Source organism: Trichomycterus rosablanca, chromosome 26 (genome assembly GCF_030014385.1).
Source record: "Trichomycterus rosablanca isolate fTriRos1 chromosome 26, fTriRos1.hap1, whole genome shotgun sequence".
Classification (NCBI taxonomy): Eukaryota; Metazoa; Chordata; class Actinopteri; order Siluriformes; family Trichomycteridae; genus Trichomycterus; species Trichomycterus rosablanca.
The window spans coordinates 13,454,088-13,477,837 of record NC_086013.1 but is presented as its reverse complement, the minus strand read 5'-3'; the positions used below and the strand labels follow the sequence as shown (position 1 = coordinate 13,477,837).

The window sequence follows — 23,750 nt, the reverse complement described above, 5'->3', positions numbered from 1 at the left end:
TGTATTTTTGTACTTGCCGATACCGATACCAATACCTATTTAGAATACCGTTTTTTTTAAAACAAAAACACGTGAGAAGTGACGAGAAGTTTAATGATACCACGTCCAAAAATGCACGTCAACAAGTAGTGAGTGATCAAAGTGTTTGTGCGCTGACGTGATGAAATCAAGGAGGAAAAATAAATGAATCTGAGTGGATTTGGCAACACGAATAGCATGGATTGTTCTGTAGTGAGTTGGAGGTTAATAAATATTTTTGCAATGTTGGTGTTTTGTTATGTTTTGTAGAGAACGATCAGGTCAGAAATACTGTATAACGTGTGTGTGTGTACCGGTGTGTTCTGATATAAACTATATCATCCCCCTGTCCCACCTGTTTACACTCCTCTCCTGCGTTTCCCCTCACACCGTGTCCTACGTTCTAATTGGCTGTTCGACATGTCACTCATTCCCAGTCGCACATTGCAGATCAGATATCTGACGTGCTAGAAAACTCGAGTGGTCGGCGAGCCGGTCGGATCGAGTTGTTGGATAGTTCACACTTAGCGATCGAGAGCCGAGTTTTGATCGCCGAGCGAACGCCGAGTTGCTCCCGAGCCGGCAAATCTAGCGCCGACCAGTCGCCGAGCGAAAATCAGGGCAAAAATCGTGTAGTGTGAACCAGGCATAACGCAGCAACGTGCACTAGGCACACGGTATCGGATGTTTAGTATCGGAGCCTCGTTTGTGAGTACGAGTACAAGTTAATGAGCGCGGTATTGGGCAAATACCCGATACCAGTATCGGTACTCATGCATCTCTACTAATTACACACAATGGGTCTGTTCGAAAACCCAGTGAGCTGGATAAGTAGAGAGGATTCTAATAAGACATCAAACTCATTCAGTCAGATTATTTCTTCGAATTAAGGCACCTCAGTAGGCAGCATTTTAAGGTATCTAGGAATTTAGACAGCCTTTTTCTCTGGAGCGTGTAGGATGACATAAAATGTGTCTATGTAGAGAGATCACTAGGTTTTCAGACAGACCCATAGTGCCTTTAGACGTGGTACATATAAACAGAAAAGGATCCATTTATAGCATAAACAATGTGTTTTAAAAAATGGTTAAAGGGAGAAAAGTGTACATACATGTATCTCACTTAAATATGCAAACTCTTTGCTGTGGTGAGATACTTTCTGTTTAAATTATTATTAACATTTCGTAAGTCTGGACCTCATTTGAAGTCCTGTTGCAATTGGAATTGTTTGGACATAGTTTTGGACTATATGGCATAGCAAAATCCATGAAGTCCAAGGAACTGTCTGTGGATTTCTGTGACTGAATTGTGATAGGGCATAGGTCAGGGCAAGGGTATGAGACCATCTCTAAGGCTTTGCGGTTTCCCGGGACAATGGTCTAGAGCGCTAACAAACTCGGACTGGGTTAACGGTTCACCTTTCTACAGCCAACACAATACCAGAGTGGCTTAGGTGCAAGTGTCCATGAGCGCTTTTGAAGGTCCGTGGTTCACAGTTCACGGTTACTTGCTGTTTAATCTGACAGAGCCTAAGAGGATCTACCATAAAATATGGGTTAAACTGCCCAAATCCAGTTGTAAAGCCTGAAGAGTATTTAAGAATATTTGCAGCTGTGATCCCTACCAAGGGGGCTTTTATATATTCTTAAGTATTAAAAAAGGGGTCTGAATACTGTGAATAAGAGATTCCTAATAATTACATTTACTTACATTTACTGCATTTAGCAGATGCTTTTACCCAACAAGACATACAGTTGTGTGCAATTGAGGGTTTAGGGTCTTGCTCAGGAGTACAACAGTGGCAGCTTGGTGATGGCAGGGCTTGTTTCGATAACTAGTCCTGCACCTTCTAGGTTCTAGGCTATCACTGCCCTATTAAAAAATTAAAAATTTTTACTTCATCGTTCTGGACGATTGAGAGTAGATTGATGGTTATACATGGCAACCATATCCATTCAAAAATCAAATCCCTAACACAAAAAATGCAAACAGTCAGGGTGTCTGAATACTTTCTGAATCCAGTGCATCACCAAAACCATGTGGAACTCATAATGAATATACTGAACATAGCCACCAAGTAATGAAGCGACCTGGACCGACCGCGCGCGTCATCGTCAAACACTAGCGACTATCACGCCGTGTTAACCGGAGTCACGTGCGAGCTCGCGCTAAACGGTCAGAGATGGCACATGCTGGTTTTGTCTGTGCACCAATAGCATGAGAGGAGAGAGTAAAATGGTGCGAGTGTATGAAAGAGAATGTGTGGGTGGGAGAGAAAATAGAAGAGGTTAAGCTACAGAGAGAAAAGAGAATGAAAAATAAAGTGTGTGCGCTGGTCCCTTGTGTAACACTTTAAAGAAGGATCATTGTGAAGAAGAGCGTCTGTAAAAAATCAGTCAATCAGCCAATACATTAGGATTTAGATGGAAGATACACTGTATTACCAAAAGTATTTGGGCACCTGATCATGAGCTGCTCACAATCTCATTCCAAAACTGCCATTATTATTGCATTATTTTAGATTACCTTCTTCGTTTGCATTTGTAACAGTAACCAAGTTCTGGGATTTCCAGAAGACTTTGAAGTGTACCTGTGGAAATATGTGCTTGTTCAGGTAAAAAAGGAAATGAATCAGGTTAGGCGTTGCTGTTGGATCTTTTCTAAAAGTGTTAACTAGAGTTGAGGGTCAGGGTTTTGAACACAGGGGTCAAGTGACATTAGAACAGAAAGAGAGCTTCTCCAAACTGTCGCCACAAAGCTATCAAAATATAGTTGTTGGATAATTGCTATCATAGTCATTAGCAATGTGTAGCTAAAACACCTAAACGTAAAGATTACAAACGTTGTTCAAATACTTTGGGCATCTAGTGTATAAGTACTAGGATTTGTAGTGCTCTGGAATATTAAAACATCACAGTGAAAACTGAGACAAATGCCGCTCAGGTGGCGCAGCGGTAAAAAGAAACGCGCTGCAACCAGGGCTGGATTCTGAGAACGTGGTATCGAATCCAGCCTTGCTTTACCGGTTCGAAGCTGAGTGGCTATATGAGCAACGATTGGCCGGTTGCTCATATGGGGGGTGGGACAAAGAACCGTTCTCTGCCGGCTGATTGGAGGCGCTTACACAGAGATGGGAGAGGGTGCCCTTAGGGTGTGTCTCTCCGCATGCAACGCTAGGTGGCGCCAAACTCGTCAATGTGTGGGTGGCAAAGATGCATCTGGCTGCTGCTCGTGTTTCGGAGGGGATACGGGTTAGCTTCAATCACCTCCGTCAGGGCAGGGTTCGGCATAGACAGAGAGGAAGCACGATGCTAATTGAACAATTGGATGCACTAAAAGGGGAGAAAAAGGGGTAAAAATAAAAAAAACCCTGAGACAAATGGTAAGTCTATTTCTGAGACCTTACTCTGGTTTTTATCTTGATTTGGGGATGTCATTTTGCTGGTTCTGGGAAATGTACGATTTGAAACCAGTGCCTCAGGTCTGTGGTGCTGTGCAGAGCCCAAAAGTGTCAGCTTGGTAATGGTAGGGCTTGAACTAGCAATGTTTCGATTACTGGTCCAGCCCCTTAAGCGCTAGGCTGTCACTGCCCTAATAATAATAATAATAAAAAAATGCTTTTACTTCATCATTGTGGATGACTGAGTGTAGATTGATAGGTGCACATGGCAACTATATCTATTAAAATCAAAACTGAAACAAATGGTAAGCCTATTTCAAAGTCCTTACTGTTAAAAATTTGGGGTTTTACTACACTTGGGAATGTTGTTTTGCTGGTTTTGTGAATACAAATGGTAAAGTGATTGGTAATGTACAATTTGAAACCAGTACCTCAGGTCTGTGGTGTTGTGCAGCGCCCAACACTGTCAGCTTGGTGATGGTAGCGTTGAACCAGCAATGTTTTGATTACTGGTCCAGCACATTAGGCGCTAGGCTATCACTGCCCTATTTGAAAAAATGTTTTTAATTCATCATTGTGGATGATTAAGTGTAGATTGATGGGTGCACATGGCAACTATATCCATTAAAAATCAAAACTGTAACAAATGGTAAGCCTATTTCTGAGACCTTACTTTTAAAAGTGTTGATTTTTACTACACTTGGAGACGTTGTCTTGCTGGTTCTGGGCATAAAAATGGGAAAGTGACTAAAAATGTATGATTTAAAACCAGTGTCTCAGGTCTGTGGTGCTGTACAGCGCCCAACAGTGTCAGCTTGGTGATGGTAGGGCTTGAATCAGCAATATTTTGATTACTGGTCCAGCACATTAAGTGCTAGGCTATCACTGCCTTGATTAAAAAAAACACTTTTAATTTATTATCGTGGATGATTGAGTGCAGATTGATGGGTATGGGTATTAATGGTTGTATTTATATGGCAACTATGTTGGTTTTACTAAACTTAGGGATGTTGTTTTGATTCTGTGAATAAAAGTGGGAGAGTGACTGGAAATGTACGATTTGAAACCAGTAGCTCAGGTCTGTGGTGCTGTGCAGCGCTCACACTACCTGCTTTGTGACAAATGGTAAACTAGTAGCATTTTAATTATGGCTAAATGATGCTAATTTACATTCTAAGTCATGGCAGATTTGCTAATCGATCCACAATGGCGGATCATTTCCAGGCAAGCTCTCCCGGTCTCGGCCTGATCTCACCCACTTCACAAAGCAACCCAAACAGCTAGCTTCAGATGTGACCTCGGTCTTAAGTAACGTCGAGTGTCGGTGGTTTAGGGGAGCTCGCGGACATTCGTTTGTGGTGGTTTGAGCAGGACCGCATGCGAACTGCTTCTCGATAAACAGGAAGTTGGTATATCCTCATCGAGTCTGATAGAAGAGGTGCGACTGGCTAAAGAACATGACGGTGGACTCGACTCGTGTGGTCACCCACAAATGACAAAGATTTCTCACAATAAAACCGGAACTTAAAGTGTGAAGATGCTAAACGACACACACACACACACACACACACACACACACACACACACACACACACACACACACACACACACACACACGGCCGAGTTTAGCCTATTGTTCCCTCCTAACTGCAGGGCAGGAAATGCAGTTTATAAATAAATCATTGAGTTCCTGCTTGGAGTTCTGACTGGATAGGAAGGGAGGGGCACACTAACACACACACACACACACACACACACACACACACAATCAGAAACTAAATACATGACATGACAGTATTTTTGGAAATACTGTGTAGTAGTTTGTGTAGGATGATGTGGATTGGAACACAGCCGCAGATGCTTATCAGCTTCCTGCTCTCCTGTCCACACTATACATTTTTCTTTTTTATCTTTTTTGTTGAGCTTAATAAACAAATTAGACGTGCCCACACATTTCCAGAATTTTCTAGATACAACAATACCCATTTATAAAGTCAGAACTGTTAAAAAAACAAATGGACAGTAATTTTAATTGTTTTAAATAAAGGTTCTGTTACAGTCCAGACTGGTATTTCTCCTCTTTTCTTCCGATTTTTAGCGCGTCAAATTTTTACCCAATTGCGTTATGCTTCCTCTCTATTGGTGCTGACCTCCGCCCTGATTGAGGAGAGCGAACTGACACATGTCCCCTCCGACATGTGACCAGTAGCCGACTGCATCTTTTTACCTGCACCAGCGAAGTTCATATGTGAATCAGCCCTGTGCACGAAGAGCCACACCCTGATCAGCATCACTGTGCAGACACCAACAACCAGCCAGCAGAGGTAGTATTTACATCAGTTATGAGGTCCCTATCCGGCTTCCCACCCTGTATGAACAACAGCCAAACATTGTTCATATAGCCGCCCAGCCCAGCTGGGTTGCAGAGCTGAGATTTGATAAGATGTAATCTCTGTATAAAGACAGTAAATTGTACGTTTTTGTGTCAATATTTTATTTTTATTATATTATATTAATTATATTATGTTATATTATATTAATTATATTATATTATATTATATTATATTAATTCTCACGCGATTTAATAAAACAACCTTACAGTTTTCTCTTGTCCCAGCAGTTTTTAACATAAGTACATTTAGCATAAAATGTGTTCACCATTTTAATTGTAACATTTCACTTAAAAATCCTTGTTTTCTATAACATTTACACAGATTTTTTTTAAATGCGATTAATCGCGATTAACTATATGAAATTCTGAGATTAATCGCGATTAAAAATTGTAATCGTTTGACAGCCCTAATATATATATATGTATATATACAGACAATGTAACGAAATACTGACTAACCTGACACTGGGAACCAGGGCTAGTTAATCAGAAACAAGGACATGAAAATAGATGAAGTTTCCTAGTTCCTGTATTTTAAATGTTAAACATTGACCTGCATTCCTAGAACGTTCTCACCACATTACCTTCTACAAACAAACCAACAATGGCATGAAAACCCTGTTGAGTTTGAACAGATTTATGCTGTTTTGCAGTGGTCACCAATAAACCATGTGTTGGGTGATGCTATTGCACAGCACTGACCATTTTTCACCAGTAGTAAATTAGGGTTCAAGCCCTACCACTGCCAGGTTGCCACTGTTGGACCCTTGAGCAAGACCCTTAACCCTCAGTTGCTTAGATTGTATGCTGTCACAACTGTAAGTCGCTTTGGATAAAAGCGGCCACTAAATGTAAATGATCTGGTGCTGTACAAATTTAAATGGTCGTGTCTGAGGAAGGAAAGGTGAATTGGGGTATTACACAGTCGCCCCTACAGCATGGACTCCTTTTGTCTGGTTGAGGTGCCGACACAAGCCTCTGATAAATATATGATGGAGCTATATGTAAAGAAATATGCTACATGTAGGTGAAGAGAAGAGGCACGTGTCAGAGGAGCATGTCCTAGTCGCAGGTCCTCCTTGGCCAGCATGGATCTCTTGGACATGAGGATTGAACGTTTGTGACCTGACTCGACCAATTCATACAGAGAATCTGTTCATCACATTGATCCTTTCACAGGTCACTCATCATCAGTGTGCATGTGTGTACACATCCACAGCCATATGACCACACATCAGGGGTATTCCCATCCCAGAGTGCATTGAGGCAACATGGTGTAGAGCGCCTGAGGGACAGTGGTCGAATGCCTGACTAAATATAGAGCTATCAAGCGTGAACTCTGACCCTTGCAGCTTCAACACACACACACACACACACACACACACACACACACACAGAGCAGTAAGAGAGCTAGCCAGGCTGTGAATAAAGGCCCACACACAATGAATATATAGAGATCATGTGAATTCACACATTCAGTGAACAGCTCATGTTGTGTTGATAACAGAGACGTGAACTTCTGCTCATTTGTGGACTAGTTTCAGAATAATGCAGCATTTTCCTGCAGGCTCTATTTCACTGCATTTACAGTGTCATGGAAAAGCATTCATCCTCCAGCTCTAATTTCACACATTTCAGTTTGTGCCAATCATTTAAAGTTTTCTGGCTAGTTTTATAAACTTTGTGGGTGCTCAGGTGGCGCAGAATGGGTTCCTGATTGCTGCAGCAATTGCAGCCTCTGCTGTCTGGTTGTGGCAACTGCACAAGGGATGGATGATTCATGTATGGTAGTGCGTGACTCCTCACAGCTATACTCGGAAAATGGACACACCTAGATTAAGAGGAGAGGGGGAAAATGCATAAATGGATAAATTTTATTTTATATATACATATATTGTACATTGATTAAGAGTTTTTTTGCAGGTTCTACCAAGTTAGTTGTAAAGCTGTGTACTATAGCCATTCTGAATTTCCCCTCACGTATTATGTCCGACAAACTCATGATCAAGGGTTTGCATACAATGTTGGTACAATATAGGTTTTATATGAAGCCCCGCCCCGTTCAATTTTTACTGCCTACACTCTATTTTTTATGCACGCACTGATCTCCATTATTCCCAGTCTCGTTGTGCAGGTGTCGTCAATCAGCCAGTAGAGGCCACAATCGAAGCATTTATGAGGAACCCTCTCCGGCAATATGCGCCCGGTCTGCTGGTAACAGAGCTGAGATTCGAACTCACAGCTTCAAGATGTTAGCTGTTAATGTTTCTTTTTATTTTTAAAGTGTTCTGTAGAGTTTAGGTCCAATTTTTCACCTTTTGTAGATACAATAAACAAAAATTAAACAGCAAACTAAACAGCTTTCTGTTGTACAAAGAGTTTAGAGGCTCCAAGACTCAATCAGGAAACCATTGTTCAGAGTGAAGATGTAAGTGAAAGTCAGTGTAAACGTAGGTGGTGTATACTTTCAATGACAAAACATTTCCTGTTCTTTGTGTGTGTGTGTGTGTGTGTTTGTGTGTGTGTGTGTGTTTGTGTGTGTGTGTGGAGCGCTACAGTTAACAGTGGTTTGTTTCAGATCAATTCTTGTCTGTCTACTTTTCTGCTGCCACCGAGGCTCACATTACAGCTGCAGAAAAGCTGCTTTGCTTAAGTGAGGAACTTTGAAGGTGCGCTGTTGGGCCCCTGAACAAGGCCCTTAACCCTCAATTGCTTGAATTGTATTTGGTCATAACTGTAAGTTTGCTAAATGCCATAAATGTAAATGTTGTTCAGTGAACGATTTTGACCGAGTTGGCACAAATTTCCACAGTGGAAAGCTTTCCTAGAAGGGACTGTTATAGCTGCAAAAGTTGACACCTTTATATTAATGTTTATGCTGTCAGAGCAATTCCGTGGTCAGGTGTCTACATACCTGGGAACAAACATGAGCTGTAAGTGCCATGATGGGAACTTTATTCTATAGTCGAGGCGCCGCTCCGGCTTCCTCGGCCGCTGCTCAGCGTGTGTTTTTAGTGCTTTTATAAAAAGACAGTAATTTAATTGAGGCTGTAATTGTATCAGCTGGTTCTTGGTGCGAGTGTGGAGGAGAAAACCAGCTCTCAGTGTCAGCTGATAGTGTGTAGATGGTGCGGGTGCTTAGCTAAACGCTCTATTGGATTATATGCAATTACAGCGCATGGACACGTGTGATTATCTCTCGCTGGGAGGAATTACAGGCGGTTAGACGACGACACTTTTACTGATCCTGAGCTGAAACCTGCTTCGTCATTTCGTACCTTTATCAGTTATAATTATGGACAGAGTTTCAGGTGAAAATTATCTTCCCTCATGACCTTTTAATAACTGTCTCTGTGCTCCTGTGTCTATTCATGCATGTGTCCATAACCACAATTCCAAAAAAGTTAGGACATTAGGAACAATTTAAAATAAATACAGTTCAATTATTACCACCCTCTTCCCAAAAATCTATTTATTGTTTAAACTTATAAGCTCTTTATTGGCCGTAACACATTTCAAAATAGTTGGGACAGTGGCATGTTTATCACTGTTACATTACATTTAACAACATTTTGTAGTTGTTTGGGAACCGATGTCATCAGGTAATGGTACTTGTAAAACTTATTAAATAAATAATAAAACCCGGGCCTAGACAGCTGGCAGGCCAGTCTAGCACCTGCACTCTGTTTTTACAAGGATCTCTGTTGTAACATGGAGAACGCTTGGTAATACCTTGATAAAACAAACAGAGGCATCCCTAAAAATGCTGTCTAGATGCTAGCATATACAAATTACATACGTACATGTCAGCATTAAAAGTGGTTTCACAGATGTACCTTCAGTTACACCTAAAATACCCCCATACCATGACAGGTGCTGGATTTTGAATATTGCATCGGTAACATGAGGATATTCATTTTCCTCTTGGGCCTGGAGAACGTGACGTTCGTTACTTCCAAAAACAGTTTGAAATGTGAACTTGTCAGACCACAGCACTCGTTTGTCTTTTGCATTAGTTTGTCTCATTATCAAATTAGTTCCAGAGAAGACAGTGGCATTTCTGGGAGTTTACATATGGCTTCCTGTTTTTGCAGTAGAGACTTGCAGATGCAGCGACAATTTATTGTGTAGTTTTTTACTGGCCTTTAGGTGGCGCAGTGGTGAAACACGCTAGCACACCAGAGCTGTTATCTCGAACTCGTCTGTTCAAATCTCAGCTCTGCTACTGGCAGGCTGGGTGCCTACACGAACAACAATTGATTTGTTTACAGGGGTGGTGCCGGAGGGGATAGTGGGATCAGGGTGTGACTCTCCGTGCACAAAGATGAGCCACATATGAACTCACCTCGTGCAGGTGAAAAGATGCCATCTGAGGAACTGAAAGCATTCTACAGGCATTCAATATTGGTTTTAAATTGACCTTGCATTTTATGCACGGAGATCCTCCAGGATTCTGATTCTTTCAATAATATTATGGACTGTAGATGGTGAAATCCCTAAATTCCTTGAAGTCCTTCGTTAAGGAACAGTGTTCCTAAATTGTTGGACTATTCGCTTTGGCAAACCTCAACCCATTTTCTTGTAATGACTGCAAAACATTTAAAACCTGGAAACATTGAATCAAAAAACACTGAAAACATGTTGTTCTTTAAATGAATGGCTGTTGCATTTTACCTACTGACTCATCTTGTTTTTTACAATTGAGGTTGTATAACATGGGTCATATGTGCCACATCATTTCTATAAAGGTCATTTTAAACCCCCTGCAGTGCTGTACCCAGGGAAACTGAGATAAAGATTAATCATATGTAGAGATCATTTCAGCATTTCATAAAGATGAGTTCAGTCTGACACATTTTCCTATCGCTAGATGCTCTTATCACTCTGCTTGCATTTATGAAATCGCATCTCTTGCCTCCACTTTTTACCCCTGACAGTATAAAAAACACAGCTCCAAGCAAAACCGGCCAATCCAATCACTTGGATCAGTTCACTTTAAAATTGGATAGCATCTAAGAGATTGGATTTCTTCAATGAGTCAGTGCTGCCGGCTGCTGTGCCGTTATAATGACTTATATTTGGAATTACAGCTGCTTTATTTACAGCAATAACACACGATAAACAGAAAACCTTTTATAGAAAGATCTGGTGAATTATTCGCAGTTTAGTGTTGGAAAAGTAGCACAACACCATCAAACAGCTTCTCCAAACGTCAGGTGTAATTACACTTTGAAAGAAGAGCTGTTGGTAAAAGGTGGAAAATGGAAAATGCATTTTTAACAAACTGGTGGACAAATTGTAAACAAATGGAAACATTTTAGCACTGTAAATACTCCCTGTGACCGTGAACTTTCTGCAAAGATTATACCAAAAGCTCCACCTGTTATTTCCCTAACTCTAAAATCAGATCTGCAGAAGCTTCTAGAACTTGCTTAGCTTCAAATGTATGCCAGAAAACATGGTCTCGTATCATGTGATAGAATAACACCAGGACTAATATGCAAGGACACTATAGGACACCCTACTAATTATTTTTTAGGTTTCATGTGTATAAAATTATATAAACAAATTTCTATGTACAAGTTATATGCTTTCAACTTTGTGGCAACACTTTGGGAAGGCCCTTCATGGTCGTGAGTTATCATGACACCATAACAGGTCGGTTATACTTTTTTATTCTTATTCTTCAAAACTTCGGTGGATTTGCGCGTGAAGTCAGCTTTGCGTACGGAGAGCCACACCCCGTTTTCTGCGCTTCTCCACTTTCTGTATAGGCGCTGTGGGCAACTAAGGTTTTTAGACAGCGTTGATAACCCCACCCCTTAAACCGGTCATTCCCACCCAAAAGAATGGAGGCCAATTTTTGGAATAGGCCAATTGTGCCTAGAGGGTGCCCAGCCGACCGGTAGCAGAGCCAAGATTCAAATCCGGGAGCTTAGAATCTCGGCACTGGTGTGCTAGCTGATTATCCTGCTGTGCCACTTGAGCGCCTTTGCTTTGTTTTTTGTTTTTCCTCACATTTCCTCACATTAAGCAAAATCATACCATGCTAATTATGGTAATGTATTAGATTTTTTGCATTTTTGGGAATTTAATTATGAATATTAATAATACTGAATATTTAATTCTGAAACATATCACCAGATTTTACTATTTATTTACATCTTTAAAAGTCTGATTAAAATCCTGATTAGTCTGTTAGCAGGATGTATTAGCTTTTGTCGTTTCCTAAAGGCATAGTCACACACTGAAATAGTATAATCCACTATCTATTTACTTGCTATATGGCCATATGTATGTGGACACCTGACTGTGTTCGTTTGATATTCCACTGGGGAATTTCACTCAAGTGCAACAAACAAATTACATTTTACAGTTCTAAGAGTGCAATGAATGAATATGAAGGGATGGCTTGTGCAAGATTTGTTCCATTAGATGAGCTCATATATGGTGAGATATGCCTCAACCAGCTTCTTGGCTTCTGATAAACATCCTCCAGAAAAGAGAATATTGATTTTGTGACCATCACACCAATGGAGCTGATCTCTCTCTCTCTCTCTCTCTTTCTCTCCCTCTCTCTCCAGGCTGAAAGCACTGGTTTCAATTGGCGGCCGAAATGTACAGGCAGCCTGCGACTGGTGAGTAATAACACACACACTCACACACATGCACACAAACAAGCGATACGAGCTGTACTCCAGCTGCCTTTTAAAGTCTATTAAAGCTCAATCTGTGGGCTCTGAACACACCCCATTCACACATTTACTCAAACGCTCTCACATGTACAGGTGGTGGACAAAATAGCTTCATTTTGAAACGTCTAAATCCAGCTGTTCATGTGATTTTCATTCCACATTTTCTCAATTACCACTTTCATGTATGAGATTTTCAAGCAACATGAAGCAACCAACTGAGATCCAGTAAGGCTAAATAGTGGGTGCCCAAATTGTTGGTAAGTAAGTCGCATAATTTGGACCACTGGCCACTTGAGCGCTGGATTGTAGATATAAAAAAAACTCCTTTTGGTTTCATCAGACATGAATCTGTTCGATTTAGGAAATAAAATAAACACAAACGTGCTGCTTTACTGTCTTCAGTGTTTTTAAAAAGAACTCTTCAGAACTCTTAGTTAGAACAAGCATTTCATATAGCACTTATTCAATGCCGTTGAGACTCATCAGGTGTGAACTGAGTTTTGATTTTTGTAAGCATTCCATTCAGTGTAAATTTGGGGTCAGGCATGTTTGGAAACCTCTTTTAGCTATTTTGGTATCTCCTATAAAAATGAAAGTTTCCAATCTAGACAAAAGGTTTTGTTTTGGTGGAGCTTGAAGCTCATTATTAGAAATAAGATGGCACTTTAAAAAATAGATGCTACAGGTTGTGGCCACTTTCTCCCCCTTTGTTAAATTAGCTACATCTAAGTGAACTTTGTGATAACGCTCGTCAGAAATGAGTCACAGATCTGTTTTCTCCAGGCTGTGGTTTCACTAATGACTGTTAATCTCAGTGGAATATCTGAGCCGTTTAAATATTGTAGTGAACGCCGCAGGGTGACCGGTTTTGAATGATCTGTAAATTAAAGCTGGTCTGGACTCTAGGATGACCATATGTCTGTGTTTTTGTCTCGGTCAGGATCCTTGGGAAGCAGAATGCATGACCTCCAAAGCTTCAGTTACATAGTTGCATGGTTATTGATGCATTTGTCAAATATTTAAATCTCTATTTTATACACACTGCCATGGTGCCACCAATTACATGAAATTACTTTGTCAACTCTCGCCCCCCCAAAAAAATGGTCATCCTACTACACGCTGAAACCCATTCAGTTTTACTGCCCTCTGCTGGCAAAAAGTTCCTTCTATTATCAAATAGAGGTTTTATTTTCACTGTTTCCAGTCGTGCTGGGTCTGTGCCACCTGCAAACACTATGTGCAAGGCAGAGATTCACCCTGGACAGGATGTCCATCTCAGGGCATCAAAAGTTCACATACACTTGTAGGGGTCATGGCAGCATTGGGACATCATGATTTCTGCAGTAGGATTTGTCTGGATGGTCAGATATTATATTATATTATATATGAACCATTTTTTCCACTTTTTTGCAGTGTTAATGCGGTATTCGGTCAAAAGTATGTGGACACCCGACAGTAAGCTTGTTAGACTTCCATCAAATTTGGGGGGAAAAAAACAGCAATTGAGGGTTAACGGCCTTGCTCAAGGGCCCAACAGCAAAGGAATAAAAAGACAATGGCGTGTTCATCCAGATGTGTTAAAGCCCTCTGTAAGAACCTGCCGTTAAGGTGCTGTATTAGTAATCAAAATTTCAGTGGTTTAAGCCCCACCACTGCCAGGTTGCTGCTGTTGGGCCCTTGAGCAAGGCCCTTAACCCTCATTTGCTCATAATGTGCACTGTGCTGTAAATCGCTTCAGAAAAAGGCATCTGCTTCTTTTTAATGCAAATCTTCTGATTCTTCTTTCTCCCTGCAGGCTGTTCTCGCATGTCGATGACCCCTTTCTGGACGACCCACTGCCAAGGGAGTTCGTGTTGTACCTGCGCCCCAGCGGCCCACTTCTCAATCAGCTCTCTCAGTTCTGGCAGCAGAGTCGCTCGCTGTGTGGCAAGAACAAAGCTCACAACATCTTTCCTCACATCACGCTCTGCCAGTTCTTCATGGTCAGAATCTCTTGTAATGCTCATGTCTGCTAAATGCTGAAAATGTAAATGTAATGCAGTGTAGTTGTACACAGATACTTCAATTTAAGAGGTTTTATACATTAAATGGCTAAACATATGCGGACGCCCGTCTTGTCTCACACATACATTATTTGCTGCCAACTTTGTGGTAACCGTGTGCGTTTGGAAGAACCCTTTTCTGTTTCAGCATGACTGTGCCCCTGCGCAGAAACCCAGGTCCATAAAGATGTGGTTTGGTGTGGAGAAACCTCAGTGGTCTACATAGAGCCCTGACCCTAACCACATTAAACTTAAATGAAAGCATTTATGAGGTCAGCCACTAACATTGAACAAGAAAGCCTGGCTCACATTCAACGTTCTTTTGACATAATTGGCACAAATTCCCACACACACTTTTAAATCTTGTGGAAAGCCTTTCTAGAAGTGTAAAAGCTGTTAATGCAAAATACAACTTACAGGGGTTGGACAATGAAACTGAAACACCTGTCATTTTAGTGTGGGAGGTTTCATGGCTAAATTGGACCAGTCTGGTGGCCAATCTTCATTAATTGCACATTGCACCAGTAAGAGCAGAGTGTGAAGGTTCAATTAGCAGGGTAAGAGCACAGTTTTGCTCAAAATATTGCAATGCACACAACATTATGGGTGACATACCAGAGTTCAAAAGAGGACAAATTGTTGGTGCACGTCTTGCTGGCGCATCTGTGACCAAGACAGCAAGTCTTTGTGATGTATCAAGAGCCACGGTATCCAGGGTAATGTCAGCATACCACCAAGAAGGACAAACCACATCCAACAGGATTAACTGTGGACGCAAGAGGAAGCTGTCTGAAAGGGATGTTCGGGTGCTAACCCGGATTGTATCCAAAAAACATAAAACCACGGCTGCCCAAATCACGGCAGAATTAAATGTGCATCTCAACTCTCCTGTTTCCACCAGAACTGTCCGTCGGGAGCTCCACAGGGTCAATATACACGGCCGGGCTGCTATAGCCAAACCTTTGGTCACTCGTGCCAATGCCAAACGTCGGTTTCAATGGTGCAAGGAGCGCAAATCTTGGGCTGTGGACAATGTGAAACATGTATTGTTCTCTGATGAGTCCACTTTTACTGTTTTCCCCACATCCGGGAGAGTTACGGTGTGGAGAAGCCCCAAAGAAGCGTACCACCCAGACTGTTGCATGCCCAGAGTGAAGCATGGGGGTGGATCAGTGATGGTTTGGGCTGCCATATCATGGCATTCCCTTGGCCCAATACTTGTGCTAGATGGGCGCGTCACTGCCAAGGACTACCGAACCATTCTGGAGGACCATGTGCATCCAATGGTTCAAACATTGTATCCTGAAGGCGGTGCCGTGTATCAGGATGACAATGCACCAATACACATAGCAAGACTGGTGAGAGATTGGTTTGATGAACATGAAAGTGAAGTTGAACATCTCCCATGGCCTGCACAGTCACCAGATCTAAATATTATTGAGCCACTTTGGGGTGTTTTGGAGAAGCGAGTCAGGAAACGTTTTCCTCCACCAGCATCACGTAGTGACCTGGCCACTATCCTGCAAGAAGAATGGCTTAAAATCCCTCTGACCACTGTGCAGGACTTGTATATGTCATTTCCAAGACGAATTGACGCTGTATTGGCCGCAAAAGGAGGCCCTACACCATACTAATAAATTATTGTGGTCTAAAACCAGGTGTTTCAGTTTCATTGTCCAACCCCTGTATATTGGTGCCTATGATTTTAAAAACAAATGTCCATGTTTACGCTCAGGTGTCCATACAGTTCTGGTCATATAGTGTATAAATATCACAGAAAATCCAGCAAATAGCCACATTAGGTATGCTGGTTCTAAACCAGTTTGACTGTTTTGGTACTAAAAGTTCAGGTTCTCTGTACAGACCTAAAGGTTCCAGGACTTCTATATAAGAACACAAACCCTGGTGTTTAACTGTACATGTGTGTTTTTACTCAGTGCACCGACGAGAAAGTCGAGGCTCTCTGTGAAGCACTGCAGACTGTTGTGGGGCAGTGGCGAGACCGTTTTCCTGCCCCCCTACCTCTAGAGCTCTACACCTCATCCAACTTCATCGGTCTCTTTGTGGACGAGAAGGTGGCCGAAGTGCTCAAGACCTTCGCAGCCGACTTAGCTGCTGAAGCTTTTACCAAAGCAGGTATGTGTCCCTCACTCAGACACAGCTGAATGTAATTTTAGTTAAAGTTCATTCAAGCAGCTTGTTTTTCAAATTCATGAAAGCTCTATGGTGTGCAAGCTTTTGTGTCGTTCACTTTATTATTTAAAAATGTTTTTTTTTCCTTTCGCTTCTCGTTGCTGCACAGATGTCCATGTGGAACCACATAAGAAGCAGCTCCATGTGACTCTGGCCTACCACTTCCCGACCAATCACCTCACTTCGTTAGAAAAGCTGGCCAAGGAAGTGGACATATCGCTGGGCTGCGATTGGCTTGCCGTGCTCTTCTCACGGGACATCCGATTCGCCAATCATGAGGTATTCGTCTGCTGCAAACAGTCTTATTACTGACTGATTATTCCGAAAACGTGAATTGTTAAAGAAGCTGACTGAGATCAACACTGAGATTTAAATACACACCTGTTTTCTGGAAAACTAAACTGAATGCTAAAATCAAAGTGCACTTTTTTTGCAGACCTTGCGGGTGATGTATCCATACACACCTCAGAATGATGACGAGCTGGAACTGGTGCCGGGTGACTTCATTTTCATGTCCCCAGTGGAGCAGGGCAGTGCCAGTGAGGGCTGGGTATATGGCACTTCTTTAGGCACCGGGATCTCTGGCCTGCTTCCTGAAAACTATGTTAGCCGAGCAGACGAGTGTGACACCTGGGTGCTTCATGGGTGAGACGGAAATGTTATGTATTTATAGAACAACCACTTAGTAAATTATAGTAAATAATACATATATACGTAAAGTGAGTTTTTGGCCTCATAGTGTATATATACTTTTATCCTTTTCCCAACAGGTCTCATTCTTTCCTCAACTGTACCTCTCCAACCTTAAGTGAAGGTGCAATGGGGGGAGCTTTTCTAGATGGACAGCTGGACGGTCGTCTCCATGAGGACCACAGCCTTCTGGAGCAGCACAGTCTTAGCGTCGTATGCCAACCAATGCAGGTAAGACACTTGAGAACAAAAGTGGATGAATACCTGTTTTCCCTTCGTTGTGCTATATTTTAGCTGTGTTGACCCTTTGATTTTTCTCTTTTAGATACTGCGGCCCAATAACCAGTCTCGAATGCCCAAAAAAACCCTGTTTGTTTGTCGCCATGGTGAAAGGATGGATGTCGTGTTCGGAAAGCACTGGATCACCCAATGTTTTGATGCCAAAGGTTAGAGATCAAAACTGATGTGTTTGATACAAATCAAATCTTGGTAGCATGTTGGGGGTATTATTGTAGTGTGATGCCTTGCCTTGTGATGCCATCGGGCCATACAGTCTAGTAAACAGTTCAGGGAGCTGCTCGATCCTCAGTATTGGGGTAGAATTTACCACAACATTGCCAAATTTGGTGTTTTTAGTCTGATTAATTCTGTCTAACATGCATTCAAGGGAAAAAAAAACATGTGCTTGGAATCCTAATAATAACAGTACACAATAATAGAAGTGTTGTGTGTGTGTGTGTGTTTATAATAGTAAAAAGTGTGTGTGTGTGTTTTGTGCTTGTTATAGGTCGTTATGTGCGATCCAACCTGAACATGCCATGCAGTCTTCCAGTACGGAGTGGAGGGTACAGGGAGTATGATAAGGACTGTCCAATCACTGTGTTTGGATCTACGCAGGCTCGATTAGTGGGTCAGTACACAAAACGCATGCACACTTCTAAGCAGGGTAACAGTTAACAAGCAATTAATTAGTGTATGTGTCTGTGTGTGTTATGATTTAATTTAGGCGAGGCCCTGTTTGAGAGTCATACAGTGATCGACTTTGTGTACTGCTCTCCCTCTCTGCGGTGTGTTCAGACAGCCCATAATATCCTCCGAGGTGCACTTACTTTCATCTTTCACTTTGCATCGCTCCATTTTCCCCTCCTGACCTTCACTCCCAATGACCAAGCATTTCAGCTCCTTCCTGTCTGCCACACCACTCATCCATTCTCCTTCTCTCTTTCTCTTGCTCTCTCTCAGGTCTTCAGCAGGAAGGGAAGACTAAGATACGGGTCGAACCCGGTCTATTCGAGTGGACTAAGTGGGTGTCGGGTTCTTCGTTACCCGCCTGGATACCACCAGCCGAGCTGGCAGCTGCTAATTTTAGTGTGGACACAACCTACAGGTCCTTTTTTTTATTTAACAGCTTTTATTACTGAGCTTGGGTGTTAGTTGTGCATGTCATTTGGGAACAGGACAGAAAAGCATGGGTCCTGCTTTGCCCCCCTTTTTACTGCATGGTACCTTATTGTTGCTGTGAGGTTTTAAATTCGTGATCACACATGTAATGGTGGTGTCTTGCCATGTGACCTGTACTTTATTTAAGTACCTGACCAAAATTTGGGTATCCTTCTTGATCAGAGACCAAGCGGTGGTGGATCATTCTCAGCCCTAAAGTGACACTGACATGGTGGTGGTGTGTTAGTGTGTGTTGTGCTGGTATGAGTGGATCAGACACAGCAGCGCTGTTGGAGTTTTTAAATACCGTGTCCACTCACTCACAGTTGGTCCACCTTGTAGAATTAAAGTCAGAGACGATCACTCATCTATTGCTGCTGTTTGAGTCGGTCATCTTCTAGACCTTCATCAGTGGCCACAGGACGCTGCCCACGTGGCGCTGTTGGCTGGATATTTTTGGTTGGTGGACTTTTCTCAGTCCAGCAGTGACAGTGAGGTATTTAAAAACTCCAGCAGTGCTGCTGTGTCTTACCAACTCATACCAGCACAACACACACTAACACACCACCACCATGTCAGTGTCACTGCAGTCCTGAGAATGATCCACCAGTAGGGGTCCTGACCATTAAAGAACAGAGTAAAAGAAGGCTAAAAAGTATGTAGAGAGACAGATGGACTACAGTTAGTAATTGTAGAACTACAAAGTGCTCCTATATGGTAAGTGGAGCTGATAAAATGGACAGTGAGTGTAGAAACAAGGAGGTGGTTTTAATGTTATGGCTGATCACTTGGCCGTATAATGTAATTATTATTGAACTGTGTTTAAATTTTATGGAACGTCTAAGTATAGAAAATATTTATCTGTTTTTTATCAGATTTTTAATACTTGTAGTGTTTATAAAGTTAGCGCACAGGCTAGAACACGTCATGATCTGTAGGGTCACTGTGATCATTGTAAATGACTTCAGACTAATTACATAATGCAGTACATGGTGTGCAGAAGCCGCTGGTATTTAACATTATGTAGGGCATAAAAAAGGCAGCAAAAACCAGTTTGAGATTTGGACTGACTGGAAAAAAAATATCATGCAGTATTAGCACTTAATTAGCACTCTGATCCAACACCATATATAAGAGATGTTAAACAAAATGTTTGTGTATTAACACTGCTTTACACGTCCGTCTCCAGACCTCACATTCCCATCAGTAAGCTGAATGTGTCGGAGTCGTACGACACCTACATCAGCCGCAGCTTCCAAGTGACCAGAGAAATCCTCGCCGAGTGCAAAGCGCTGGGTGAGTCACACTGTCGTGTCTGTCTGACTCGAAACAGAATGCAGAATGAATGTAGGGTGTGTGAGACATGAGGGATTGTGATGGGATGGGATTTAGGCCAAAGTAAAATATTGGAAGCTGAATTCTAGTCTCTGATGATCTGGTGTGGGTTGCTGGTGTGGACGGGTGTGTTAACAGAGTCTCATTATCTGTTGTTTTGTGAACAGGAGACACGGTGTTGATAGTGGCCCACGCGTCATCTTTAGAGGCCTGTACACGCCAGATGCAGGGACTTAACCCACAGAACGCCAAAGACTTCGTCCAAGTGGTCAGAAAGGTCAGTAGCGTCTCCTCCTTTTGTAGCAATGCAACAATAGATTTGATTCCACTGATTGTTGATATGGCCACAAGTTTGGCCACAAGTTTTTGGACACTTGGCCATGACCTTGCAACTATAACTATATTTTCAGCTATAACAACAGCCACTATTCTGAAAAGACTTCTCACAAGACTTCCAAGAAGTATGTCTATGGGGATTTGTGTCCACTGATGTTGGTCAAGGGCTTTCCATGCACTGTTGCTGCCACTTTGGAGGCTATAATTTCCATCACATAATTGACTTATAGTACCTCTTATCAATTGTTATATCTGAAACTAAAATTCGCCATTCTTTGTGTCTCCACTCCTTTGAGAAGGCTGTTGATAAGATTTTGAAGTGTGTCTTTAAGAAAGTAGCAGTTGCAAAATGACATAAGGTGCCAGTAATTCCAAGGGCAGAGAGGCCTAGGAAGTCCCACAGTTTCACCTGAATAGCCATTGATGCCCTCTAGTGGCAAGCACGTGAATACCAGCTCCTACCCAAACCTTATCACTTTTTTCACTTATCAATTTTTTAATAAACTTGAACATATTAAGTAAATAAATTCATAAATCTTTCACATTTTAACTGAAAAATGATAAACATTTGTAATATGTATCAGTGATTATTTTTATTTCCTCAGATCCCGTATCTGGGCTTTTGTGCGTGTGAAGAGTTGGGTGAGACTGGGGTGTGGCAGCTCGTGGACCCACCTATCCTCCCGCTGACTCACGGACCCAATCACAGCTTCAACTGGCGGGAAACCTTGCTGCAGGATTGATGGGGTTTGCTTTCTTTAAGTCGGCCTTCCTTTTAGCTCTTCCCTGAAGAAAAGTCAGGAGATGCTGTCAGCCACGCTTATCTTCTTCACAGCTGCTGGTTCTGCACCAGAGCGACCACAAGCTTCCATACAGCAGCCCTTATGCTGCAGTTTTCCTTTCTGATTCTGTACTTTTCTCTGTCTGATGTCTGTCTTAAACTAAACTTACATTTGTTTCATGTTCCTGTTTGTGGTCATGAGTTCAGCTAAACAGTTACAGATTACAAGGAAGAGTTGAGATTGAAGGATCAAGGCTGCTATGGTTTGTTGAGCTTGTTCCGCCAACAAGCTCAGAATGTAACTTGTAAGCTATTTGTGCATAAAATAGCTGATGACCTTAGCAGGTTTCACAACCCAGCAAGGAGTTTTGTGCTTTAAAAATCTGTCATCCGCCACTTCCAAGACTGCCGCCAAGCTAAACCGGATGCCCTTGTAAAACAGCAAAGGGAACACGGTGTCCGCCAAACACACTGTGACAAACTTCAGTTCAGCGTTTTGCACCAAGGTTCAACTCTTCTTCTTGAATATCTTGCAGACAAGTAAAGCACAAGAAACGTAACCTAAGCACGACAATCAGAAGGATCGGGACGGCCACGAAGAAGCTGATGACATGAGTTTGTCTCAGGATGAAAAGAAACGGTTGAAAAGGGCTTAATTTAGCAGTTCATGACTGAGGAAGGGGTAACTTGAGGCATGCTTAATATTAAAGGGGAACAGTTTGGTTTGGCTAATTTTATTTAAAAATTTTGCATTATATTTTATTAAATCGATTCACAAGAAGAAAACTGGTAAAAATCGACCAGTTACATCATAGCCAGTGTATCGGTGTTCAGTCATAATCTCTAATCACTTCCTGTGACTGGATTTGGATTTTTTTTTTTTTCCCAGAGCACAAAACCATTACAAAAAAATCACTAACATGATTAAAGTTGTGGATTAAACCCAGGTCCTAAAGACCTACTGCATAACTATATATTTTCCAGATTGCTTTTTCACTGTAATTCATGCACGTCCTAGTTAATGCACCACATTGATGCCTAGGTGTTCAGTTACCCCATGCATGATTCAGTCACAGTGATATCACTGATCCTGACCTTTTTAGCTTCTATCTAATAAATGGGCATTTTTATTTTGTTTGTTGTTAAGCTTTGATATTACACGGCTTGTTTTTATATTAAAATGCCAAATGTGACTGTTCCCCTTTAAAAGAAAGACACGTACAGGATGGTTTGCCACATGAGTTCACTACCAAGACTGCACTGCACTTTTTATCTGACCCGTTCTAAAAAAAAAGAGGAACTGTAATACATTCTTTTAAGTATATTTAATCAAAATCTAAATTTACAAGTAACCAGAGTCACAGGTTCTATTCATGCACGTCACACCTTTCAGGTTGCCAGTTTTTCAGCATAGAGTTCTTGGTGCCTGAGTTTCTTTAGTCAGGCTTTATCTGCCTCTTTAAAACAAGCTGTGGTAGACAGCATAAAATAAAAAGCAGATCACACATTGCAGTAAAATATGCAGATCATCTGGTATCAGTTTTTATAAATCATAAAAACAGTTCTTGGTAATGGACTCAGATTGGTGGATCCTCTGAATTTAATAACCATTGTGTAGTTTCTTAATGGTGTGCTTGATCAGGAAGCCTTACAGTTTGAACTGAAACTAAAGTGTCAATGAAAACGTACATGCCTGTACATAGTAGCAAACTTTAACTGAAAAGCATAACTGCATTTATTTATCTATTCACAGCATAACAGTTATACATATTCTGGTGCTTCTTATAAAGTTTTTGCTTTTAAGCTGTAGCAAATTTTAACATTCAGTTCTATTTTTTTGCTCACTCACTATACATATCAGCCTTATTTTACTGATGTTACTCCTCAGTTCATTTAAACAAAGTAATGCAGAGTTGGGTCCCGTTGTAGGGCAAGCGTGGACGTCAAGTTCAAAAACATACTGAGTTAAATTCTTAACAATTTATGATTTTTAACAGTTTGTGAAACTGTAGCTTTGTTATTTGCGTAAATCCAAATTTATTTTAAATAGTAATGCATATTTTGTAGTAATAATTTTATTATTTTTGGGGGGAGGCATGCATTGTTTTATTTTTTTGTACTTTAATTGTCCCTCCCTGTTGTGTAGTGAGCTTATATAATTTTATGTTTACTCATTTCCACTTATGTACATGGTCTAAAACTGGTATTTCAAATATTTCGTCACTTTAGGTTTGTAAAATGTTCTTCCTATGGTCATTGTGACTTGAAACGTCTATGTTGTTTCTTACAAAAGACTTGCTTCTTCTGAGGCTTTGTTACATTATGTGCATTTATTGAAATGTTTAAGAGATTATATTTTTGATTTCATGTTAAATGCCAAATTCTATAGAGATCGTTGTTCTTCCAGAATGGCTGCATTCTAACCATC

The 23,750-nt window shown here is 41.4% G+C and overlaps 1 protein-coding gene across 1 annotated transcript in view; it reads left to right on the top strand.

The window, feature by feature from the left end:
- The window catches only part of ubash3ba (ubiquitin associated and SH3 domain containing Ba), a 34,497-nt gene extending 13,050 nt beyond the window's left edge, over positions 1 to 21,447 (top strand). The window contains exons 2-14 of the mRNA XM_062988692.1: positions 12,395 to 12,448; positions 14,301 to 14,487; positions 16,485 to 16,683; positions 16,850 to 17,019; positions 17,177 to 17,385; positions 17,511 to 17,661; positions 17,756 to 17,876; positions 18,218 to 18,340; positions 18,437 to 18,529; positions 18,673 to 18,817; positions 20,060 to 20,166; positions 20,373 to 20,482; positions 21,147 to 21,447. Of these exons, the coding sequence (XP_062844762.1) occupies positions 12,395 to 12,448; positions 14,301 to 14,487; positions 16,485 to 16,683; positions 16,850 to 17,019; positions 17,177 to 17,385; positions 17,511 to 17,661; positions 17,756 to 17,876; positions 18,218 to 18,340; positions 18,437 to 18,529; positions 18,673 to 18,817; positions 20,060 to 20,166; positions 20,373 to 20,482; positions 21,147 to 21,284 (1,807 nt within the window). The 3' untranslated portion in view covers positions 21,285 to 21,447. The remainder of the gene's footprint in view (positions 1 to 12,394; positions 12,449 to 14,300; positions 14,488 to 16,484; positions 16,684 to 16,849; positions 17,020 to 17,176; positions 17,386 to 17,510; positions 17,662 to 17,755; positions 17,877 to 18,217; positions 18,341 to 18,436; positions 18,530 to 18,672; positions 18,818 to 20,059; positions 20,167 to 20,372; positions 20,483 to 21,146) is intronic.
- The last annotated feature ends 2,303 nt before the right edge of the window (positions 21,448 to 23,750 follow it).